Below are 24722 nucleotides of genomic sequence, written 5' to 3'. Positions count from 1 at the left end.
CTGCCTTTAACTTCCTTCAGTGCTGCCACCCTTTTGTAAACTCTCATTCCTTACCTAGATTACAGCATAATTCCCTAATTTGTCTTCCAGGCTTCACCCTTCACTTGTTACAGGGTCTCACAAAGACCAGAATGATTATTTCAGATGTCAGATTTCTGCCATTCTCTCCCTTCCTGCACTCTGCTCTAGTCACCTGGTATCTTTGTTGTTTCCCAAATCCACCAGGCATATACATAATTTACCTTGGCTGTTCTCTTTGCCTTTCTTCAGATGCTGGGCATCTGATACCTCTTTTGGGACTTTGAAGCCTGCTTGCATAATACACTGGTGCACCACCCTGCCATTCCTTCTCATTATCTTTTTTCTTTCACAATCTTTGTTATCAATAATAGTGCTTCAACTTTTCACTTTGATCATGATACTTTTTGGAGGAGTACTGGGGATTGAACCCAGGGGCACCCTACCACTGAGCTATATCCTCCCACCCCCCACCCCACCCCCACCCCCATAATTTTTGGTAGCAGGAGTGCTTTATCACTGAGCAACATCCCTGGCTCTTTATTTATTTTTTATTTAGACAAGGTCTTGCTAAGTTATTTAGGGTCTTACTTAGTTGTTAAGGTTGTCTTGAATGTGTGATCCTCCTGTATTAGCCCCATGAGCCGGTGGATTAAAGGTTTATACTACTGCACGCAGCTTCACCCCCAATTCTTTTCTTCTTTTATTTTGAGACAGGGTTTCTCTTCATTGTTGAGGCTGGCTTTGGAACTTTCCATCCTCCTGTCTCAGCCTCCCGAGTTTCTGAAATCATGGGCCTGTACCACCGTGCCCAGCCAATGATGTCTTAAATAAGGAACTTTAAAAATGTTGCTGGAGCCACCCTTACCTGCTTCCCTATACCCCTACCATAATACATTTCTGTTCACACTTATTTAGGAAATCCTGAACTATCTCAAAGCCATTAAGTAAAAAAAAAAAAAAAAAATGAGAGGAGAGGTCCTTTTTAGTTATACTCAAAGCCAAAGTTTTATGGCTATAGTTTTTAAATTTAGACTAGGTAAAATTAGGCCTAAAATGGGTTGAGAGCAAGGAGTGGATTTGAAGTCCTCTTCCTGCCCTCCAAATGAACACTGACCAGATGTCCCCATTTTGGCAAACTGCCAAAAATACCTTCCTGCAAAAATGCCAGATGTGTTTTCAGATGCTGAGAAGTGGGTGTTGGGCCTTGCTCCTGGGAAGAGAGGCAGATGACAGAAGATATCTCTTCCGTCTCCAATGTGAGTCATTGCAGGGCCTACATGCAATGTCATTTCTCAGGAGGAACAGTGATTACAGCACATATTGGTTTGTATATTATCCGCCCACCAGATAAAGTAAGCATTCTCTTCTATTTTTATTTTGGAAAAAAAAATTTCCATGTAAATCAGAATCTAAACTAGACAGTCCCTTTTAGCAGGCAAGATTCAGCTAAAGTCCTGTTTTCTCAGAATATATTCCATACCTCAATTGCCTCTTAGTGCTTTCAAAGGCTTTTATGTACCTGGTAATTTGGAGGAATTGCTTTTATTTTGTGGTGTCTTAGGGACTTCTAATATCTCTCTTGTAAGATGTTTGCAGATGTCAATAGCTCCTAGCTCTGAAGGGTTAGAGTAACAAGATCATTCTGTTTTCACTTATGATATCTTGTTTTCTGCTTTTGGTATTTGTTCTTTCCTAGTTTCATGAGAGACATATTATCAAACTCTGAAGTTGCCCTCTTTTTTTATTAGGAGATGTTTGTTGGCATATTATTTATTTTCTTTCATTCTTTGGAGGGTATTTTGACTTGGCCCAGTTCTGCAGAGTTCTTCAAAATAGATTCGGGGTGTGTGTGTGTGTGTGTGTGTGTGTGTGTGTGTTGCTGGGTATTGAACCAGTGCCCTGCTTATACTACGCAAATGCTCTCTCTACCAACTGAGCTATACCCCATAGCCAAAACAGGATTCTTATTTAGACAAACATTTTCACACATGTAGGTGTATATCACTCCATGATCTTTTGAATGCTCGTTGGAACTGTATTTCTTACCTTGGAATTCCAGTCTACTGACAGTCCCTTGTACCCCTGGTGTTTCGTAATACATAGGGTAAGGTGTGGAAATTCAAGCTCTGTGGTGAATTAGATGGCTGTTTATAGTAAATACTGTTATTTTGTTGAATTCGTTTTTAAAAATTTTGTTCACTAAAGCTTTTGTAATCACACAGCTACTCTCTGTAAGTAGATTTTCCTCTGTTGCTTGGTGAACGTGAATACGTTGGCACTTCTTTGTTCCTGAGGGCTGATTCTGATTACCATTGATTTTTGTCTTTATTAAAAATCCTTTTCCTTACTGGCACCCAACATCTTTTGTCAATGAGCATTCTAACTCTATCACTGAGTGTCATCACTAACTCTCTTTCAGGATAATATGTTACCTGTGGATCCTAAATAAGTCTCTAATTTGTGGCTTGTTATTTTCACTTGGCTTCCAGGACATTTGTAAAATATCCAATCTGTCCATTGTGTTACTCAGCATTCCCTGAGACCAGGGAACCCCACACATCCTCCTCCTCTACCTCCACTGTACCCCTCCTGTATTTTTATTTCTCTAAAATTTTCATGCTCAATGTTGTACCCTACTTTTTAGGCTATGGTCCTGACATCCTAGGACCTCGATCAGACCTTGGCTACCCTAGTTCTTTGTGTGCAGATTATGTAGATTTTCATACATTATCTGGGACAAGGAGGTTCTTTTACTCGCTAGGAGAGCAGTGGAAGAACAATAAATGCCTTTTAAAAAATTTTCACAGAGGAAATAGTTGACAATCAGATGATGAATGTGAAGCTCAAATTTCCTTGTAACAGGAAGAATTCTCATAAGAGGTTTTCTTGGTTATATCAATGAGTCGAAATGTTTTATGATGTATTCAAGACATCAAGGCTTAGTTAGTATCTGGGAAGAAGCATCAATTTTGATTCTCTTTCCCTCACTATTGACATTAGAATGAATTTTAAAATGGGATCTTAAAGGGATGAAGCTTCTTTATCTGAGAGTAATTGGCTATTTAAGAAAATAAAATAACTTATGAATTTCTGCTTTGAGTCCAGATGGATCCTACAGAAGCCTCATGTTTTGTCAGGTGCTTAATAGATGGCAAAGGCACAGCCAGCTCAGCCAACCAGAGAAGTGGGGGAGCCAGTGTTGTTCATCTAGCAAAGAAGTTAGTCCTTGCTTTCTCCTTTCTTCCTGTAGTTTTTTCAAATATTACCTATATCCTGGAGATCCCCAAACCTGCACATGCAGACCTGTTCTCCTGGCATGCTTTCTTTCTGCATACCATCCTGAATGTTTTGTCAGAAGCTACTGAATCCATCTTTAGTCATTAATTTCATGCTATGAGAGAAGACTGTGCTTAGCGTACTTAGCGCTGGGGTGTTAAAGTAAAACACAAATGGATATGGTTTCTGTTATCTTGAAAATGGCAGGCCAGTGTGAGAGAGACGTTGAGGTAATGTATCAATCTGTCCAGCTAAGACTCTTATTTCTCAATTGGATCCTTTGTGCCTCCACAGCCTCACCAAAAGGCAAACGTCTCTGGATTTCTTTTGCCTGTCATCATGGCTCAATATTGTATTTCCACTCTTTTATCCCCTCTATCTACTCTCTTGTCAGTTCCTGTTAATTCATTTCTTAAGATGGTTCTCATATCTCTTTAACTTTCTATCCATTCTTACTTCTGTCACCTTTGTCTAGACCCTCTCTCATCATTTCAAAATGACATTGCTTAGAGCAGTCACATCTTTTGGGAACCATGAAATAATGAAGACAGAGAGAAAATATCATTCCTTTTTCCTTTTCTCCTTGTTCTACCTTTTCATACTCTAATTTTTTTCTGTCCTGCACATTCACATTAATTAAATCCCATCCTGTCAATGAAACATGTCCTGATTGCTTCTTTATTTCCACATCCCTGAACTTTTATAGCATTCAGTTCAGTCTATATCCCAGTAATTTAACACTTAACCAAAACTGCTTTGTTTTTCTATCTCATATCTGTTGGATTTCTTTTATTACTATGTTCCAAGATTTTTGAGTTCAGGATATAGACATGTATTTATGGGATGATTTGTATGGAGCCAGTAATTGGTAGGTGCTCAATAAAGGCGATTGGATTAAATTTATAGTGCATTAATGAAGGGGCCTAATACTTATATATTGAAGTTTATGTTGCTATTTCCTGGAACACTTACTTCCAGCTTGGGTAATTGCAAACATTCCATTGCTTATTTTTGAGTCTATCATATGAAAAAGATAATCTGACTCTATAAAGCATTTTAGCCAAATATTTATTAAATATTTATCAGATATGTAGCACTTATTTAATATTTGGGACTCTGAGAAATAGCTGAATTCACATACATTCCAATATATTGTACTATTGCCTGTGTTCATTTGGTTTTTCTTCCTGATGTGGTATATTATTTTGCTTTTAGGATAAGAATAAGAAACTGCGTCCCCTGTATGACATTCCCTACATGTTTGAAGCCCGGGAATTTCTTCGAAAAAAGCTTATTGGGAAGAAGGTAAGAATGACAGAAACATATTTGCAAGTGATTGTACTTCATCCAATTCTTCAGACACGCTTATTTTAAGTTGAGTCCTTTTCATTCCTTTCACCAACAGATGATACTCCTCCACCAAGTCAAGCAGAATTCCTTTGATATAAAGGGAGGTGTGTCTGTGTCAGGAAGTGGTATTCCTTGAGAGAGGTTTAAAATTGGGGCCCTGACCACAGTTTGATTGCCAGTACTCTCATGGCAGGTTCCAGGCTCAATTCCAGTTTCAATAATTGCATATTGCCCTGCACTCCATTCCCTTGGCTCTCTTGTTTTCTCCAGCCACCTCCATTTAAAGTTTGGGGCTGTGAGATTTTTCCAGCGAGGGGAAGTTGCTTCTGTTTTGTGTTTCCCTCACTTCCAAGGGGTAGGTTGGCTGAAGAGGAGGGGAAGTTAGGGTCTCCTAGAATTAGGAGCATGCTTAGGGAAATGGTACCTCTTAGTGAATGCTACCACTATCTGGCTTATAAAATTTCCCACAGCTTCTTATGCAGGTGCTGCATGACAATTCAGTGAGTAATGAGGGTGTAGCTTGCTGATAGTTCCTTTGCAGATTTTTCTGTAGCACATTGACCTTTTTAGTCTATGGCAACAATTTGGAGATCTTACAGTACATTTTCTTGTGTACTCATTTAGAGGATAATGTTCTTCATATTATGAATATAGTTAGCTTTTGAGCATCCCCCTTATTTTTCCTGTCACCCCCACAACTCCAAAGTCCTAAGTTCTTTATATCCTGGATGAACAAAGAAAATAAATGGGATAGTTCCTTTGGTAAGTGACGAAGTCTGTGTAGGGAGACTTGTGTTTTCCTTACTTTGCTTTAGGTGGGATTCTAGAAAAACACCACATTTTGGGTAAATTTTTATTATATCTTCAGAAAGTTAAAGCCAGTCAGTTTTTTGTCTGACTTAAAACATTAAAACCATATTAATATTCTTTATTTAAATTATTGATGTTGTGATGGGTTTGATAAATCTCTTGCTTTTGAATTAATGCCAAAATAGTATACCATAAATAGAAATATAAGCAGTTTTATTTTATACTGTTGTTAGTAGGATGATAATTTATATATTTAATTTATATATTGTTAGTAGGATGATAATTTATTTTATACTGTTGTTAGTAGGATGATAATTTATTTTGAAGTTGGATATAAGATGAAATTGCTAATTTTCAGACAGAAAAACCAAAGTAGGTTCCCTAAAATGAGTATTAAATCTTCTCCGGTTCCTTCAGAGAATAGGCTCATTTGTCATTGTATAAAGCTTGACAGAATGCTGTGTTCATTCATGAAATATAGTGCGAATGATGGCTTGAAGTCTCTTTCAATTTCTAGATCTCCTGTTATCTGATGTAAAGTCTAACATCTCTATTTCACCCAGTTGATGTCGTATCACTCATTTACTGGCTCATATACAATTGCATGGAATTCCCTCACCAGTGAGGATTTCTAAGGATACAGAGTAACACAGAAAGGAGTGGCAGCACATTTGATTCAGGTGTGCCAGTCGTTTGTAGGTACTATGGCGTCCACCTGGTTTCTTTGACTATTGCCCTACCCTAATTCTGTTTCTTCTCTGGGAATATAGGTCACTGCTTATTTCATCTACTGCTGACTGGTCCTGGAAGGTTAGTTCGGGGCTCTGCTCTCAAGGACTGTGTACTAGGCCACGGTAAAGTCCTCCATCACGGAATTAAAGGACTGACCTTAAGTGTCAGATATGATGTCAGTTCTCAAGCAATTAGGTCCCTTCTTAGTGGAAGAAGCCTTGTTTACTGGTTCCTGTGGTTGATTGGATTCTATTAGTGCTGAGCCCAAGTTTTGTCCCCCACGGTGACATTGTATAAATGATGAATACTGTATCCTTGCTAAGGGAGTTGGATGCAGCTCAGCTCTGCTGGGCTGGAACATTCCTGATGCAAACTCCTTTTCCTGACTCACCACCTGAAACTACTTGCCTGTCTTCTGGGCCTGTCAGTTCGACAGTGAACACCCATGTGCTCTGGCATCTGGGAGCAGACAGGGCAGTTGCTGCCTGGTTGGCAGCGGGGCTGGGGTGGGAGGGGGTCAAGGGGTGGCTAGCACATCATTGCACATTTCTGCTAATTCCCTTCAGACCTCTGCAGCTGTTCAGTATGGCACATGGTGATTAAGAGCCACTGAGAGGGAGCATGTGTGTCCATGTGCATGAAAGCTGATTAGGGCAGCCTGTCACAGCTTAAGGAAGACATGGAGATAAAATTATTTTCTTTGACTAGACCTTCTCAGAGAGTTCATTCTGTGGTGATTTTGAGAGTTGTGTAGAATGTGGAGAAACAAGAGAGAAGGTAAACTGCTGAGGTATTTTGTTGTCTTTGAAGACCTCCATCCTAGCTGTGGAACTTCACATTGATGTACTCCTCAGATTAAATTCTGGACATGTCTCATAATTAGAGTTTCTCTTGGAGCCTTGGTTTTTATCATTTATGAACCAGGAATACAATTTGCCTTCCCTTGTCTTGAAGTTGTGCAGGATGATAGTAGTCTTTCATGTTCGCTCAGATTACAAGAAGGCGTGTGGTTTGGTGTAGCTTAATAATACAATTTGCGTATGGAATGTAGCATACTCTACATGTTTAGATTTATTCCTAGCTCAGAGGTAAAGAAAGATAAATCAGTGTGCAGTTGGCATCATAATTGCAGTACTTTTCCGTGGTTTTCACTGTTGTTTCTGTTGACTTGACTGCCTTTTCAACCCATTTCATAGATTTGGGTGTTTCTGGTTAGCTGTGGTATCAGGGATTCAGCTTCCCCAAAATAAATCAGTTTGGGCTAAAAGATATATATTTTTTTAGCCAGATTTGGTGGCACATGCCTGTAATCCCAGTGACTCTGGAGGCTGAGGCAGGAGGATGGTAAGTTCAGTGTCAACTTCAGCAACTTAAGGAGACCCTGAGCAACTTAGCAGGACGCTATCTCAAAAATGGCCGGGGATGTAGCTTAGTGGTAAAGTACTTCGTACCAAAAAAATAAAGTAAAATAAAGGGTCTGTGTGTTTTTCAAACTGGGAAGTTGTAGATAATGTGTGCATCCTCAACCTACCCATCCCATCCTGTTTACCATCTGCCATCCTTTTCTCTAAAATCTTGACTAAAGCATATTCATGGTAAACAACTTCCTTGCTGATTTCTTCACTGCTTTATCATGCAATGGAATTTGTGAGAACTTCAACATGTCTTAGTTTTCCAGAATAATGTCCTTGGTTTGTGAATAAGATGGTGAGATCTGTGTCCTCCTTCCAGGGCTTCTGCCCTCTTCTAACAGTAAAAGCAATTTCTTTCTGTGTGTGCATATTTCTTAATATTTAGAGATCAGCCCATAGAAAGCAATAGTTTGCATGTCACAGTTATTTTGCTTTTGATAGGACAGGATAGTCACTGAGATCTTCATTGGGGATCCCCCACCCTGCTATCCCATAGTATACCTAAAGTAAAATCTCAGTATATTTTTCCATGTAATACAGCATTTACAAGTGACATATGAATCATTCCTATAATTCCTGTCCCTTAACTGCAGAATTTCTATTACCATGGGAACCATTGTATTCAAAGTTAGAACTTATTTCAACAATTAGAGGGTCAAAAATGGTGGAAGAAATGGAATTGCAACAAGCCAGAGTGTACTGAGGCGAAGCCAGCAGGAGATTGATGCTCACTGCAGGCTGGCCTGTCCAGCATATGCCCCCAGCATATGTTTTCTCCCTTAATGTTTTGAAATTTTTTTTCCCACCATTCCTTTGAATAAGCAAATCTGGGGGATGAGGCTCATCTGTACACAAGTGGCCGCCTTTGTACAGTTTGCATGCCAGTGAAATTTGTTCTGTGAAGTAGTCTGGCTCTTTTTTAGGGACTTGAAATTGGGCATTTTTCTTGATAAAGACCAGTATTTTGGAAATTATGGGGCTGTAAATAATTTATTGAGAGTCATTTTATGTATAGATTGCTTTAAATAATAATTATTTTTTTTTCTCCAAAATCTGTCTTTTCTGACGTGTAGGTACTTTTAGGGTGTACATTTGGGGGAAATCTATGCATGCCAGACAATCAAGTGTGACTTCCTGGATGAAATTTTCTTTGACTCTCCCCTTCTAATAATTTACCCTCCACATATGTTCCATAGTTTGTGATAATATACACTCAAGATTCTATGTAGGAATATCCTTCTTTCTTGTTGGATTTATTTTGTTATGCTGATGAGGAACTGCATCAACAACTCATTATCTCAGTGCCAGTATAGTTTGTGGTGCATATATTAAGTGCTCAATGAATTTTTTGAAGTACGACTCATCTGATAGACCTTAGGTTAGCCATATATCTGTTCGTAGTAAGCACTGGACTCAGGGATGTTGGTTTCACTTTTAATTTTTACCTGTGTTCTGCAAAATGCATATATTGCTCCCATTTTTACTGGAAAAGAATCTGAAACCTATAGAAATTAAGTATTTTGATCATCTAGCTCTGCTTTTAATTGCTGTGTTAAATTAAAGGCCTAGAAATGTCCACTTCCCTGCTGTATGCTGACTCAAATGATGATAGGGTCTTTGCACATTTGGGGAAAATGCCAGTCCCTATATATAACATATACTTTACACGCTATAAGAAGTTCTCCTGCTGCCTCATCCTAGTCTACAGCTTTTAGGGGGTGGTCATGGCACCACTTATCAGCCTTCTGAGCCTTTCTGCCTTCTAGACATGATCTCATTAGTCTTTGAGATGTCCCTCTGAGGATGTGTTTCATCAAATTGTTCTTCATAGAATCAGTGTCAGATTACATGTTTCCCACATTAAGCGGACACTGGAAGATGAAAGGCAACATGGCAAAGCCATCGTGACCCTTGATTTCCCTTTCTTAATTTCTTGGCATAATGGCAACTTCAGGAATTGTCTGGAAGAAAGGAAGGACAGGGGTTGATCCCTACACCCACCACTCCTCTTGACCCAGAACCAGGGAGAACGTGAGGAATAATATCTATCTCTGAAGGTGCCAGGAGTCCCCATCCTTAGGAGGGGCTGTTGTTCACTCAGCTAATGCAGCTCCACAAGGGCAGAGTGTCTTCCTGAGGAGAAGACCTTGCCTTCTCCAGGCTGCCTACCAGGATTGGCCTTTTCCTCTCAAAAACCCACTAAAGTGCTATCTGTCACAGGGTGCTAAGTACAGAGCTAGCTGACTGGGAATTCTTGTTCTTAATTACCTCTGATGCATTTTAGTTTGGATTTTATAAACATTTCTTTTGTCATCTCCACATTTTCACTCTATATTAATTTGATTCATTTGCACTATGGAAAAGTCCTTTACATTAATGATCAAAACAGGCCCTAAGGTTGTGAATGCATTGTGATTTAAATTGACAGGTTTATAGAAGGTTGCTTCTCCTTGCCTTCCAGTGCCAGCTGTTACCATCAATGTGGCTGTAAATTTTTGAACAAATGACTGGAGATATTCACCAAATTAAGAGATGCTTTGGATGACTTGGGATTTCTGTTTCTGCCTTTTCCTACTGGAGTTTTCCCACTTGGATATGATGGGTGCATGTCATAATGCATTGGCCACCAAGGTTCATTTTAGATGCCCTTTAGCCATTGGGTTTTAAGAATGATCCTAGTCTTATCCCTTGAGCCCTTAACTGCCTTGTCTGGTGACAGATAATTAACAAATGACTGGAATTGCCTGTTTCTGGAAACTCAGCAAGGTAGCTTTCTTCCTGCTGCCACCTAAATGCTCTTTCTGATAATGAGTTCTTTTTTTTCTTTCTTTCTTCTTCTGTTTTTTTTTTTCTCCTCCTCCTCCTCCTTCTTTTTTTTGGTCTGCAGGTTGTGAAAAGTACTTCTGACTTGGGGGCCAACAGGGTGTTGAACGGAGCACACAGCTCTTTGGTGAAGTGTGTTTTTTGTATGATGTATTTTGTAATATCCTATTCAGAAAGCATCTCTAAATTAAATGAAGAAACTAGAATTTTCAGCTGTGTTCCTGGAAATTTCTTCAGTATACTCACCTGTGGGAAATGATTTATTATCTACCAGAATCCTCGAGGTTCTCAAATCTCTAGGTAATACTCTTATATTACTTTGCTTATTATTTAAGACTTTCTTCCTTGGACTCCCCAGTTGCTTGTAGTTTTCTGGTGAAAATTCTTATATTTGTAACATGATTTGTGGTCAGCTTGTCTTCAGCCACCCACTCCTGATCTTTCCTGCTAGCTTTCTGAAATGTCGTCCTTGGAACTGGAACTTTCCATGCTTATTCTCTGCAAATCAAGATTTTATTTTAGGGGGAGATTTGTGCTGAATCAGCTCAGCTGTGTTTGGGGGTAGGGAGAGGACAGGCTTTTTTTCCCCACTTTAAAAATAACCCTTATGTGCCAAAAACCCTATAAAATGTGCTGAATTGCAAATCTTCCAACTTCCTATACCTCCTGGTTTACAGAGAATAGATTCTTTTGAGCTTGGTCTCGATGATAGTGTGCAGAATGTCTTAATGTTGGGAAGAGTGTAAAGCGAGATTTGGTCCAGATGTGTGTGATTGGGAAGGAAACCCAGCTCTGTCTTTTCTCAATATTTTTTCTGTAACAGTTTCATCTGCTTATAAGGGTCCATGTATGGATACATAGGTGTTTTCTAATGAGAAAAAAAATTTTTTCCTGTGTATTTGCTAATACCACATTGGTCAGAAATAGTTTTATTTTGAAAGCAGCAATGTTCCAGAGTTTCTTTTGGTGGTGTCTGTCTGTCTGTCTGTCTCTCTCAAAATGTTGATGGACCTGCATTTTGTTTATTTATTTATATACAGTGCTAAGAATCAAACCCAGTGCCTCACACATACAAGGCATGCTCTCTACCACTGAGCCACAACCCCAGCCCTTGGTGTATCCTCTCTTTATATTCTATTCTGCAGGGTTTTAGACCAATCATCCAGGTTGCTTGAATGTGTCTTTCACAAGAGTGTAAATAATTTGTGCATGTGTACAAAGATAGCAAGCATGTCCACTGGTTTTAAGATTGAAGTTCTGTCAACTCTGTTCCCAGGTGATGGAAGTGATATTTTTAGAGCTACAGTTCCATATATGTAGTTGTACATTAAAAATACGGGCTCCTTCTTTTAATGCGTATAAAATCCGAGTGATACTATTTGCGCTTATCTGAAACAAGCACCATTTATTGATAGAACTGCCTTATCTACTTTCACTTGTATAGTGATTTTCTGTGGCAAATATTTAGCTATTCCTAATGTGCAGCAGTTTTTTCCCATGCATGTTGCTGCTTGAAGAGTCCTTTCTTGATGTTTTCATGATGGTATGGGTAGTGGGTTGAATGGTTTCCCCCACAATTCCCATCTGTCTGTAATCTTAGAATGCAACACCATTAGAAAGAGTCTTTGCAGATGTGATTAAGTTCAAATGAAGTCATACTGGATTGGACTGGTATCCTGGTAAGAAGGCTACCATGTGGCAGTGGAGGTGGAGGTGGAGATTGTGGTGATTCAGCTATTAACCAGGGAATGCCAAGAGTTGCCTAAAGGGACCAGAAAGTAGGAAGAAACAAGAAAATATACTTCCCTAAGACCTTCTGAGATAATGATTCTTTGTCTGGGGTTTTTCTGGGATTTGCAGTAATCTGGAAGTTCTTTGTGTCACCCCTCCAAATGATGAAAAGGAGGGTGAGAGCAATTTAAGTATTTTACTTAAGGGGAAAAAAATAAGCAGATCTCTCGAGAGGGGTCCCAAGAGACTGTTGCCAATGAATTACTGCTTTCTAGGGGTTTATATGGTGTTGCTAGAAATGACCTTTAAATCGACTCTAGGGAGAGAAGTTCCTAAATCCAATTAGGGTGAGGCATTACATTGATCACACCTGCTGAAGGTCTGGCTACTTCGCCTCAGGCACTGCTCAGGGTTCTAGTTACATACCTCAGGCTCCAATGAAGTCACTTATCCTGAGCTGCTTGGCTTATCAGACACTTTGTATGTGATATTGGGCTTGCTGGGGTAAGAAACTCAAGAAATCTGCTGTTTAGCAAGGCCTAACTGCCTATCATATCTCTGGCCCCTGCTCTCAATTTTCAGATTGAAGCTTCCAGAAGGTTAAGAGAGTAAGATTCTTGTTTTAAACCAACTCATGTGTGGTGCTTCCTTAAGGCAACCCTAGGAAGCTAATGCAGTAGGAAAGCAATGTAGTATCTTTTATCTGACCACCTGTCTCTTGTCCAGATGTTTACTTTCTGAGTTTTTAATTTTGTATTTAGCACCCTGATGTCAGCTTTCTTTCACCATTGATTGCTGCCTGTCTTGTCTTGCTCCCTTTATTTGTGTTTACTTTTTGTCATTGCTCTTCCTGAGTAGTAAGGCCTCTGCTGCTTCAGACCACCTGTTGTTTTAGTGTTGAGATGGTTTCTGGTTTTGTCAGCAGGCTCACCCTCAGATTGCTGTTGTTTTGTCTCTCTTCTTTGAAGAATAAGTACTAATGTCCACTTGAGAAGGCTGCCCTGTCTTGTGGCCATCCTGGTCACAGAGCCTTTATTTCTTCTATGTTGATAATTAATAGCATTTGAAATATGGTACACCCTGGGAGAATCATTCCTGGCAGTAGCTCTTGATGAACCAGTCTCATCCCATTTAGGGTTGATAAAGAGTACATTACGAATAATTAGCAGAAAAGCATGAGTTATATGGAGCTATGTGGGAATTCTCTTCAGTAGCCCTAGGAATCCAAGGTTTTAGGACTTAGTCCTTGGAGCTTTGATCATGTATAATTACATAACATATTAAGAAGTAGCCTATTGAAATCAATTCAGTTTTGTTATTCATTCAGCAAATAGTTTTTGAGCAACTACTCTGAGTGACTACCCTGTACCAAACTTGTTCTAGGCATTGAGGATAGAGCCTTACAAACACATCTTTTCATGGAACTAGTATTTTTAGAAGAGGCCACTGTATTTGCTGGGTACCTTATAAAAATAAAATAAATAAAGTATTATCTCTGAAGTTGTTTATAGTCTAACTGGGCAAGATGACATCAACATGTGAGAAGTTGAATAAGAATAGATTTGAATAACTGGTGATATAAAAGTATCTCTTGGCAGTATTTGATAAATATTAAGGTATATTGTACAGATCATGGTTATATGCCATATGTAGGAGAGGTCTCAACTGCTGGGTGACCTTATATACCTTAGTGGCCTCGGTTGCCACCCATGCTGCTGATTCTTCCTTATGAATATTTCCACTCCTACCTTCTTGTTCTGCCTACAGATCTCTGTTTCCAGCTGCTGACTGCTGGATACCCAACTACAGATTTCAGTAAACAGCTGGCATCTGTTGTATACCGTTAAAAAAGACTGAACTGCATGGAATTGTTAAGTACAGTTCATAATTTCCATATGATATATTTTCCCTACCCACAAGCTGCTTTGGCTTTGTTGCTAATCACCCATTCATTGTCCCAAACTTCAGAATCAGCAGTCTCCTGGTCCCTACCCCAGTCTTCTCTGTGACCAGATTCACATGGTTCTTCTTCAGTTGTCTTCCCTTTCATTGTTCGTCCAGTGAGCATCTTTTAGTCTCTTTCCTTCTAATCTTAGTAATTTTAATTACTGCAACTCTGCCTTTACTTATTTCCCTAGTTTATGTCATCTTGCCTACTGCTGTCACAGTTGCTTTCTGTGTGCATAATATTGGTTTGCCACCAACTCTGATGATACCCCGATTGCCTGCAGAAAAGAATCTAACTCCCTCAGTGAACATAAAAGCAAAGCAAAGGAGCTGTCTGTAAAATACTATAATTTCAAATGAGGATCCTGCATCCATTTATACTCTTAATTCCTAATCTATTCTCTATATATGTCACAAAGACCTTCTTACCATTCCTCGGGCATGTCCAGCCCTTTCCCAGTTTCTTGCCTTCACACTTGGTATTCTGTCTAAAATCTTTCCCTCTCTTGTATTCCTGGCTCCCCATGTAAATTGGGATGCTGTCCATCCTTCTGTAATGTAATACTTCTGTGTTTGTTTCCCCAACAGTGGTTCGTACTTCTGATCTCTGTCCCCACTGTTGCAGGGCAAGCTGTCTGGCTTGTCTATTCATTTCCTTGCAGGTCCAGCACTGTGACTGATGCTGAGAATTCCGTTAGGGTCCCATAATTCTTCTTTTTTTTAATATTTATTTTTTAGTTGTAATTGGATTTATTTATTTATATGTGGTATTGAGGATCAAACCCAGGGCCTCACAGGTGCCAGGTGAGTGCTCCATTGCTGAGCCACAACCCCAGTCCCAGGGTCCCATAATTCTTGACAGCAAAGGTGGTTGTGTCCTGGCCCTGGAAAGTCTTCCAAAAGACCTTGGGATTTGGATATGGAGAAAGAGTATAGGAAACTCATCATGAATACTGGGGGAAATGGTTTCCTTGCATTTCCTTACTGGTGAACTTTGAGTCCTAATTCAAGGAGACCTTAGGCATCATACTGTCTGCAGTACAATCCAGCACCTTAAAAGGAGGTAGAATAAACGTTTTTCTTGTGTTTTTCTATTTATGGGCTAAAATCATTAACTCATCACTCCATCTGATTGGTGGCAGCATGCCTAATGTCGTCAGTGTCCCATTGTTCAGCTGACATTTGAAGTCTTCAAGAGGCAATCTAAGCAGTCACTTCTTAGTGGTGATTTGGGGCTATTTCTGTGTCTTTTCCTCATAATTGAGAAAGAACAGCATTTGTAATTTGTTCTTCCTAAAAACGGCAGAAGGATATGCTTAACTAGTAGGCAATAAGTTAATATTTTTGGCTTGGATTCTCCATTATTATTTTAAAGCTCTAAGTGACAGAGCTTGATGGACCCTGATTGGCCCCTGCTGGTCCAATCTTTCTGACTTGGGGTCGTGATGTTCCTGTTCCCCCAATGTAAACCACATGAATTAGAAGTAAACAAGTCAGTGACATGCTCCAGTTTGCCTCTTCTCCAATATGTGGTGTGCCTTTTTGCCTGGCAGGTTGCTGCTGAGCCTAGCCCCTGGAGTCTGTCACATTAAACTCTGATGCTCAGTAGAGTCCGGAGAAAGGAGTAGCCAGATAAACACCTGTCTTTCGCCACCAGGCCAGGTTTCCACTCCTTCTAAACCTCTAACCCCTTTTATTAAAAACACAACAGAAAAGGAAAAGGGAAATAAGGAATATGAGATAGGAAGGGAGAGCATAACAGGACCTGGGCTTTCATTAGAGGTGAGCTGAACTTTTGAACAAGATAGTACCATGTGAAGCTAGAGAGCTGGGGAGCTTCTTCAGCTTTCTAGATGAGTCTCAACAGCAGGGAGGAAAACATCTTATACATATGACCTGTGTGTTCATGATGCCTCTGTTTCTCATTTGTGAAATGGGCATAGAATTTTAATGGCTCAAATCCTTACTGTAGGGAGGGAATCTAAGCACTCAGCTTCATCTATAGTCAGTGTCACACCCAGTCCCTGAGTCCTGGGAGCCATGGTTGATTCTTTGCTATAGGACTGTTTGTTGAATGTACCATAATATAAATCTCCCATTACTTCTATAGAGTAGCTTTCTATATCTTTTACCCACCAGGCCTTCTACTCCCCACCCACCCCAAAAGCTAAGAGATTGACTTCCTTCTTTTTTTCATCTCTGCTCATGGTACTGAGTTATGATCAAAGCCTATCTTTTATTTCTTTTTATGTGAAGTGTTTAAATGGTTATGATTGGTGTTATAGTTCAGTTTATTATTGGGCCAAGGTTCCCTTTTCTTCTTCTCTAGGATCTATGGCCTCAAATGATTTTCTCCCATTTGAGAACTAGTATTTGTTTTCCTTAATCGTTTGTTGTTTCACTAAATTTTAAAATATGGCTTTAGAAATCAAAATCCATCCAAATGATTGGCTCCTTGACTGTGACTGGGCACTTTTTCACATTTTCCTCCGATTTCTCCTATTCCCAATGGTGAAGGTTTCTTGCTGCCAGCAGTGTGGAAGAAAAGCAGCATGCAGTTTGAACTCCACAGCATGGGAGGGTTTTTGAAGATGAAAGATAAAGATAAGTCCTGTTGCTGTTCTTCGGCATTTCTGGTGTGGTGGTAGTTAATCACAGCTTTCTAAGGGGGGAAATTGTAATAAGATCACTATGTCAAGGTAAATTTATTTTGTCTCACCATTCAGGGCCTGAAAGTGGTATTGGTAACCTCATTTATCCCATACTCTATACACAAACTCCTTTCTTTTTCTCTCTAGTTTTAGTTTCTTTCCTCCCCCATCTCTGTTTATATTTTTTCCCCTCCTTTTCCTCTGCCTTCCATTTTGCCATTTCTCTCCTCAATGATTCTTGGACCTTTAGTATGAACAACTTCAAAATGCTAAGCTCCAAAGAGCTCTCGTTTCCAGTACATACACTCCATCTGCCTTTATGTCTGACTTGGCTGCTGCAGTGGATCCCCTGGGACCTTTCTGGCCTTAAGAAGAAAACAGTGATTTGCTAAATGCCATTTTTTCTTGTTTCTGTTCTTCCTCCCAGCAGCTTGAAGCCTGGTTCTCTACCAAAGTTGACAGAGCATTAGTTTTCCTCTGAACATGGTCTGCTTAGTTTGTTTGATGGTTCCAGTTTTTCCTTGGCTTTGGGGATGAACACTCAGAATTCTTTCTTGGATGAACACTCAGAATTTTCTAGGTTGCATAATATTGTGGTTGCTTTAAATTCTCTGTGCTTTAACTGTCATTTCCTGTTCCTTTTGGAAAAAAGAAAACATGAACAAGGAAGAAGTTATGGCAGTCATCCTGTTTAGTCTCAATTTGTCCTCCCTGAGCGAGTCTAGTTGAAAGGCCAGGGCCTGGGTACGTGTGACCTGGTGGGTGCTTTGATGGTACATAAGCTTGATGCTGCCCCAAGCACAAATTGCACATTGAGTACTTAGACATAACCATTTGGATGATACCATGACCTGCTTCAGAGTCTGTAATGAAGTGTGTTTTTCTTGTATGACCCATGTCCCTGGAGTTCACATCTGGCTGTGAGCGCCTCTTCTTTGATGGGTTGTCAGCTCTGTGTATCAAGATTGTTGGCTAGCAGCACAGGATTGATTTCTCTGGCCTCATTTCTTTCTTTACTTGCAAACATTGTTTATTGCATTGGCATGATTTCTGGCCAAAAGTTCCTTTTGTCTTTACTTGGAGCCAGGGATTGAACCCAGAGCTCCATATATACAAGGCAAGCGCTTTGCCACAGAAATACATCCCAGCCCGAAAGATTCTTTCCTTACAGGATTTTTTTTAATTTAGTTTTTAAATATCCAAGAATACATAATTTTTAAAAAATTTGTTTTATATAACATTACTTGTTCTTTACTTTTAAAAATAGATGTAGAAAGGATGTGTAGGAAAAAAATAGATGTGTAGAAAGTACATATATGGATAAAGCAATGGTTCTCTTTTCTCCTAAAGATTTTCAAACTCAAATCAAGAAAGTAAATGGACTTGGGTTTTGTAATTGATGAAACAGACATTTTAAAGTCATTACAGGAAAGCCAATAAAACAGACATTTTTAGTAGCATTCTCTCACAGTGTGGTATTCACTTTTTATTTTAATTATTACTTTGAGTAGGTAATGCATTTACTTCTTTGAAAATTCAAAGAAGTAACAGAGTATAAAAGATCTTTTATCTTCTGCCCTATCCTTCACCAGTCCAGTTTATGTCTCCAGAAGAGCCAGGATTACCATTTCCTTGTGACTCTTTCCAGACATATTTTAGTTCTACAGAGCGGGTGGCGTGGGTGGATGGGTCTTCTCTCTTTTCACACAAATGCTGGCATCATAGATGTAGTTTAAAAAATTTTGTACATATTACCAAAAATAGTATCTTTGCATTTGGGTTTCATTTCTCTGTGCTTGCAAGTACTAATGCATTATCATATTTGATCTGCATAATTTACTGAAAGCTTACTATTTTCCTACAGAATTTCGGTCTAGTTTTCTCTACGGCTGTAATTTTCCTATTTGAAAATGCAATTATGAATTCTGCTAATACTGGAAATACTGTCCACTCTATCCTTCCTTGCTTATAATATTGTTTTTGCTGTTTTGTCGTAAATAACACTTATTGCCCATTTTATCAATCATAAAATAATACATGTTTAAATTTTTTTTTAAAACCATGATCTTGCATTTATTTGTTTTCCAAAGAGGATGATTTTGAGCCACATATTGCAATTTTTTTTAATTTTTATTATTGGTTGTTCAAAACATTACATAGTTCTTGACTTATCATGTTTCACACATTTGATTCAAGTGGGTTATGAACTCCCATTTTTACCCTGTATACAGATTGCAGAATCACATCGGACTTATTTAAATTTTTAAAAAGTGTTTTTGAAATCAAGAGGAAAGGATAAAGGAAAAAGAAAAACTCTACTACCTTAAGGATAGCATCCGTTAATACTTGAGCTTGTATTAGTCCAATTTTTTAATGCTTTTGGCTATTTGCATAATTTTCATGTTAGCTAGTAATTAATTATATGGTACTTGCTGTTTTGTAATGTTCGATGTGATGATTTCCCTGTGTCATTAAATAGTCTTCTACCTGAGATACTTTTATCATGTAATATAAAGTGAATGTTTAATCAATATCCCGTTGGTGGCAATTTGTTGTGGTGTAGAGGGTGGGTTTAGAACTTAAGTAAACATGAGTTTGAGTCTCTGGGGCAGCATTACCTAACTCAGTCCTGTCATGAGCACTAAATGAGGTAATATATGTTTGGCATTTAGTGCATTGCTCGGCACATTGCAAGAGCTCAATCGATAATAGTAAACTACTGAGTCAGGGCATAGGAAAATTAAGAACTAGTAGCAGTATGTAATATGACAAATAAAATGAACCAGATCGGATCTACATCCTGATAAATCAGAGTGAGAAAGGGAAAGGTACAATGAGCAATGGAGGGAAAGGGGAAATATAGAGTGAGTACTTAGGGAGAAGGTGGTTAGCAGTCCAATAAGATCACAGCCATTGCTTGGCCTCCAAAGATCTCCATGGTGCTCATCGAACAAGAGGAAACGGAGTGGACCTTGGGAAGGAGTGTTGGGAGAGAACATCTCTTTTCTTACTTTTCTGAGTTTCCTTGCACAGTCCTGGTAGAATTCCCATGGGAACTGGCAGGACATCTGAGGAGAACATAATTGCTGAAACCTAAAGGAAGCTAAAGAAAGGGCAAAGTATGTACACCCCTGTTGCAGGTTTTTATGCCCTGAGTTTCTTTGAGAGTTTCAGAAAAAGCTTTTCTGTCTCCTGAACTTACCCTTCTAATCATAACCGTGTGATTAGCAAGCAGGAACAAATGCTCCATGTCCTGCATTTCCCATCTCCAAAGGTAAATGCTTATTAAATCCAGCATTTCTAATTTGCTTTTTAGGGTTTTGTTTATTTTTGGCATTTTGTCATTTGTATTTTAAAGTTGCTCTGTTACTTGAGTGCCATTGATGAATTCAGGTATTGATTAAATTTGAGATTATATTATGAAGTCAATTATGTCTTATCACAGAGGCAGCATATTTTGTTTAAAGTACTTTGATTCTCAAAGTGAGAGATTTGTTATGATTTGTATTGTAGAGTGAGGATTCCATGTTATTCATCATAGTCAACACTTAAAAAGTGAAGCATTTTACCCTGGTATTAAATATAGTTTATGTTGAAACAAAATGAAGTAGAAATGCTGCTTTATTAAAAAATGTATGCAAACACTTTAAAAAAAAAAGCTAAGTGGTTATGCAGACACAGTGCTATATTATTATACTCTCCTTTTCCCCATAGTGTTACTTTTCTGCTTCCATTGATATTAAATGGCCTCCCTTTTTCAATTCAATGCATATTCACCAAATATTTAATTGAAGCAAAAGTTCCATTCTCAGTAATATTGTTATTTGTCTTCTCAAAAATTATCTGCCAGTTTCTTTAATCTTTATAGAGAGCTTCTCGTTTTTTTAAAAAAATCTGAGATTGTATTTTGTGTTCTATAAGTAAGCTAAATTCCCTGATGTGGACGAAATCTACCTTCTCTCCTCATCCACTGAGACAGAATATGGTCTTATGACCACCTCCACGATTTTCCTTCTTGCTAGCTGAATTCATAAGCCCTTTCTTTTAAAGACTAACAATTTAGGTTTAGGGTTCACTTTAGCTTTATAGCCTAGAATAAAATTCTGGTCTATACTCATTTTCATTGTTCTAAACACTTTATCTGTCCTTTTCACTTATCACTTTGGTAAAGGTAACCTTCCCAGTGTTAAGAAAAGAGAGAGAATTCCTTTGCAAATGTACATGTAAAAGACCTCTTATGTATTCCCCACCTTTATTGTTTCCTTTAAAAGATAATTGGTGGGCTGGGGATGTGGCTCAAGCGGTATCGAGCTTTCCTGGCATGCGCACAGCCCAGGTTCAATCCTCAGCATCACATACAAACAAAGATGTTGTGTCCGCCGAAAACTAAAAAATAAATATTAAAATTCTCTCTCTCTCTCTCTCTTAAAAAAAAAAACAAGATAATTGGTAACAATGTAGTGTCATCATTTTTTGCTACTTCTGTTTCCTTAGTTCTTGACTTTGGAAAGCCTTGCAAATATCTGATCTTGTTCTTTCTTTGTGAATAACCCCATTGATTTCCGTCTCTGGTAGTATATTTGTCAAACACCAATTTGTTCTTTCTTTTCCTCCCTCCTTCCCTCCCTGGCTTCCTTCCTTCCTTTCTTTTGAAAGTTAGATATAGCTATAATATTGCAGATTTAAAAATGATAGGATTATGGGGGCACTGAATAGAATCCATTGGTAAATTATAGCCTTTTGAAAATTTATACCTGGGGAATCTACTCTCCCCTGTTGTCCGTAATACACAGGTTACTGTGTTTTAGGAACAATATTGCAACCATAAATCACATCTTAACTATGATGATCTGTGTTCTTTATTCGATTATTTTCTTTTCTGACTATAAGCAATGCACTTTTTTTCTTAACTAAGTTTGGCGAGTATAAAAGATAAAAATGTAATTTAAATATTTTAACCGTTTGGCATATTTTCTTTTTTTTAGAGATTTAAAAAAATTTTTTTTTTTAGTTGTTGATAGACCTTAATTTTATTTATGTGTGGCGCTGAAGATCAAACCCAGTGCCTCACACATTTCCAGGCAAGTGCACTACTGCTGAGCCACAGCTCCAACCCTGGCATATTTTCTTTTACTTAAATATGTTTATATTTGAATCAGTTTCTATCCTTTTTGGTCAACAAGAAAACCTGAACATCTCCCCATATCATTAAATGAACTTGTATGTATTAATTTTAATAGCTGTATATCATTTTATTATGATTGTGTGATTTGCTTAACCAATGTATGTTCATCTTAATTTCCTTTCATGATACAATTTTGTTTTAATAAACAAGCTGCCCTGTATAAGAAAATTATCTTTTTTTACTGAGCTCTACAAAACCACAAACTTCTATATCCGAGAGGATATAATGGATAGCAGAGTAAAATACGTCTATTAATAACAGTACTGAATTTTTCTTTAGAAAGTATTTGGTCCTTTAAGAAGTATAATAGCTCCCTGCTCCACCCCGTTTTAGTTTTTTTGTATTTATGTAATATAAAGAGTCAACCTTCTCTGGTTGCTAGGATTTTGATTCTTTCATATTAAAACTTAATTTTATTAATTTTTATCTTAAATTTTATTTAGCCACTTTTAAAATTTGTTCTAATAAATTTTATTTAGCCACTTTTAAAATTTGTTCTAATTAGTTACATATAACAGAATGCATTTTGACACATCATACATAAATAGAGTATAACTGATCATTCTTCTGGTTGTACATGAAGTAGAATTACACTGGCCGTGTGATCATATATGCATATAGGGTAATAATGTCAGATTCATTCTACTATCTTTTCTATTTTCATCCTCCCTCCCTTCCCTTCATTTCCCCCTTGTCTAATCCACTGAACTTCTATTCTTCCCTCCCCTATTGTTCTGTGTTAGCATCTCCATTAACATTTGACCTTTGGAGTTTTGGGATTGGCTTATTTGTCTTAGCATAATAGTCTTCAGATTCATCCATTCATCTAATATATCTTCATATATCCTGAAGATTGCAAAAGTCATAAATTCATTCTTTTTTTAATGGCTGAGTAATATTCCATTGTTTATATATACCACATTTTCTTTATTCATTCATCTGTTGAAGGGTACCTAGGTTGGTTCCATAGTTTAGCTATTGTGAATTGAGCTGCTATAAACATTTACATGCCTGCATCACTGTAGTATGCTGATTTTAAGTCCTTTGTGTATACAAGGAGTGGGATAGCAGGGTCAAATGGTGGTTCCATTCTAGTAATGGTTGCACCAATTGGCCTCTTTCGTCTCTTTCAACAGATAATTAACCTGAAATTTAGTAGATGTTCCTTAAATTTATTTTACTGCTGTCTTTGATTTTATTAAATAAATATGTATCTTTGGCATGTTTTTCAGTATAGCAAGTTTCATTTCTGTTTTCTGTACTTCCTGGGTGTACTGAAACATACTATCTCTTTGACTGGCCTTTCTTTTAGGTTGTGCCCTTTTTATTTTGTGATCATTTGACAAGTCTCTTTTGGGGTGATTTGCATGAAGGTCTTGCCTGGTGATTGCAGAGAGCTCTTGTCTGTAGTTGGATACTTAATTTGCTGGTTTTTTGGAGGTTGTACTTTTGTGTGGTCTTGGTTGTGTGGTTTTTTGGAGGTTGTACTTTTGTGTGGTCTTGGTTGTTGTGTTAACGTGTTTCTGGCATTTTCTTAACTTTTAGAGCTGCTGGGAGTTTTGACTTTTTTCTTGTTTCAGTTAAATAAAATTCTCTGGTAATTCTTGAGTGGCAGAATGCTATTAAATATCATTATTGCTGGATGTGGTGTTGTGCTCCTGTAATCCTAGCAGCTCAAGAGGCTGAGTCAGGAGGATTGCAAGTTCAAAGCCAGCCTTAGCAACTTAGTGAGATCCTGCTTCCAAATAAAAAATAAAATGGGCTGGTGCCAATGTCTTGGCTGGGCACAAGATCACGAGCCACCACAGCTTTGTAGATTCAAACAGCAATTCTTTATTCCCGAACTCACACCGGCCTCTACACACCTTCTGGGGAAATCCCAGTTCTCCCGCCGCCCAATTCACCTACTCCACGAGGCTATTTTCCCAAAATACTTTCTGAATCTGGAGAACTCAACAGAGCTCAGGTAGCAGGAACGCCCTATTTCCAGCAGCAATAATCTTCAACCTCCAACTTCCCTAAAACCCATATTGTCTTAAACCAGGAACGCCCTAAACCCAAGGACTGGGATACTTCCTCAAACCTGATCAGCTCTAAACCCGGATCCGCCCTGGTCCTTGAGCAAGGTCACCTTACATGCAATGTCAACAGCGAAATTCCAAGGCAAGTCCATTTAACATGGGGTATGCTGGCAAGGAAATTTCGATGCGTCATTCCTACTTGGCAATGGCCCTCAGCAGGCTGGGAGTGTGGCTCAGTAAGTGCCCCTGGGATTGTACCCTCTCCCACAAATCATCATTATCTCCTCACACTAGTCTTTTGACACTCAGAATAATAAATATATAGCTCAAAATGTTATCTTGAATAAACCAACTCTCTTATTCTTGAGATAAGTCAATATCTTAATATTGACTTTTCTCTTGGGTTAAAAGAGACTTTTCTTTAATAACTTAAGAATAAAAATTCTTTCCATATTAAGTTATGGAGTAGAGTTCACTGGTTCATTTGTTCATTCCTTTATTACTGTGCTGTAGAATATATCATTAGTTCTCCCACTAGGAACTCTGAGAGATGAGGTCAGGAGAGGAATTGGGTTAGCTGGTCTGAGTAGCCCCTCATGTAGAAACTACCGTATAGGGATAACTCAGGCATCCTTGCTGTGTATTCCAAAGGTGTTTTCCAACATGCCAAGCAACCAGGATACCAGAGTCTTTGAAACCTGAAGTATACTTTTGTTCATTGAATGTGAACAGGGAAACTCTGCAGCAAATGAGGGTAAGAGCC

At 38.4% G+C, this 24722-nt stretch overlaps 1 protein-coding gene across 1 annotated transcript in view; it reads left to right on the top strand.

Moving 5' to 3' along the window:
* The window catches only part of SND1 (staphylococcal nuclease and tudor domain containing 1), a 413715-nt gene that overhangs the window by 147211 nt on the left and 241782 nt on the right, over nucleotides 1-24722 (top strand). The window contains exon 11 of the mRNA XM_081283716.1: nucleotides 4513-4602. Coding sequence (XP_081139842.1) covers nucleotides 4513-4602 — 90 coding nt within the window. The remainder of the gene's footprint in view (nucleotides 1-4512; nucleotides 4603-24722) is intronic.

The sequence above is a fragment of the Spermophilus citellus genome (genome assembly GCF_964194105.1).
Source record: "Spermophilus citellus genome assembly, chromosome: 3".
NCBI classification, from domain to species: Eukaryota; Metazoa; Chordata; class Mammalia; order Rodentia; family Sciuridae; genus Spermophilus; species Spermophilus citellus.
The sequence above is the reverse complement of the archived record's forward strand: the minus strand, read 5'-3'. Positions and strand labels throughout refer to the sequence as shown.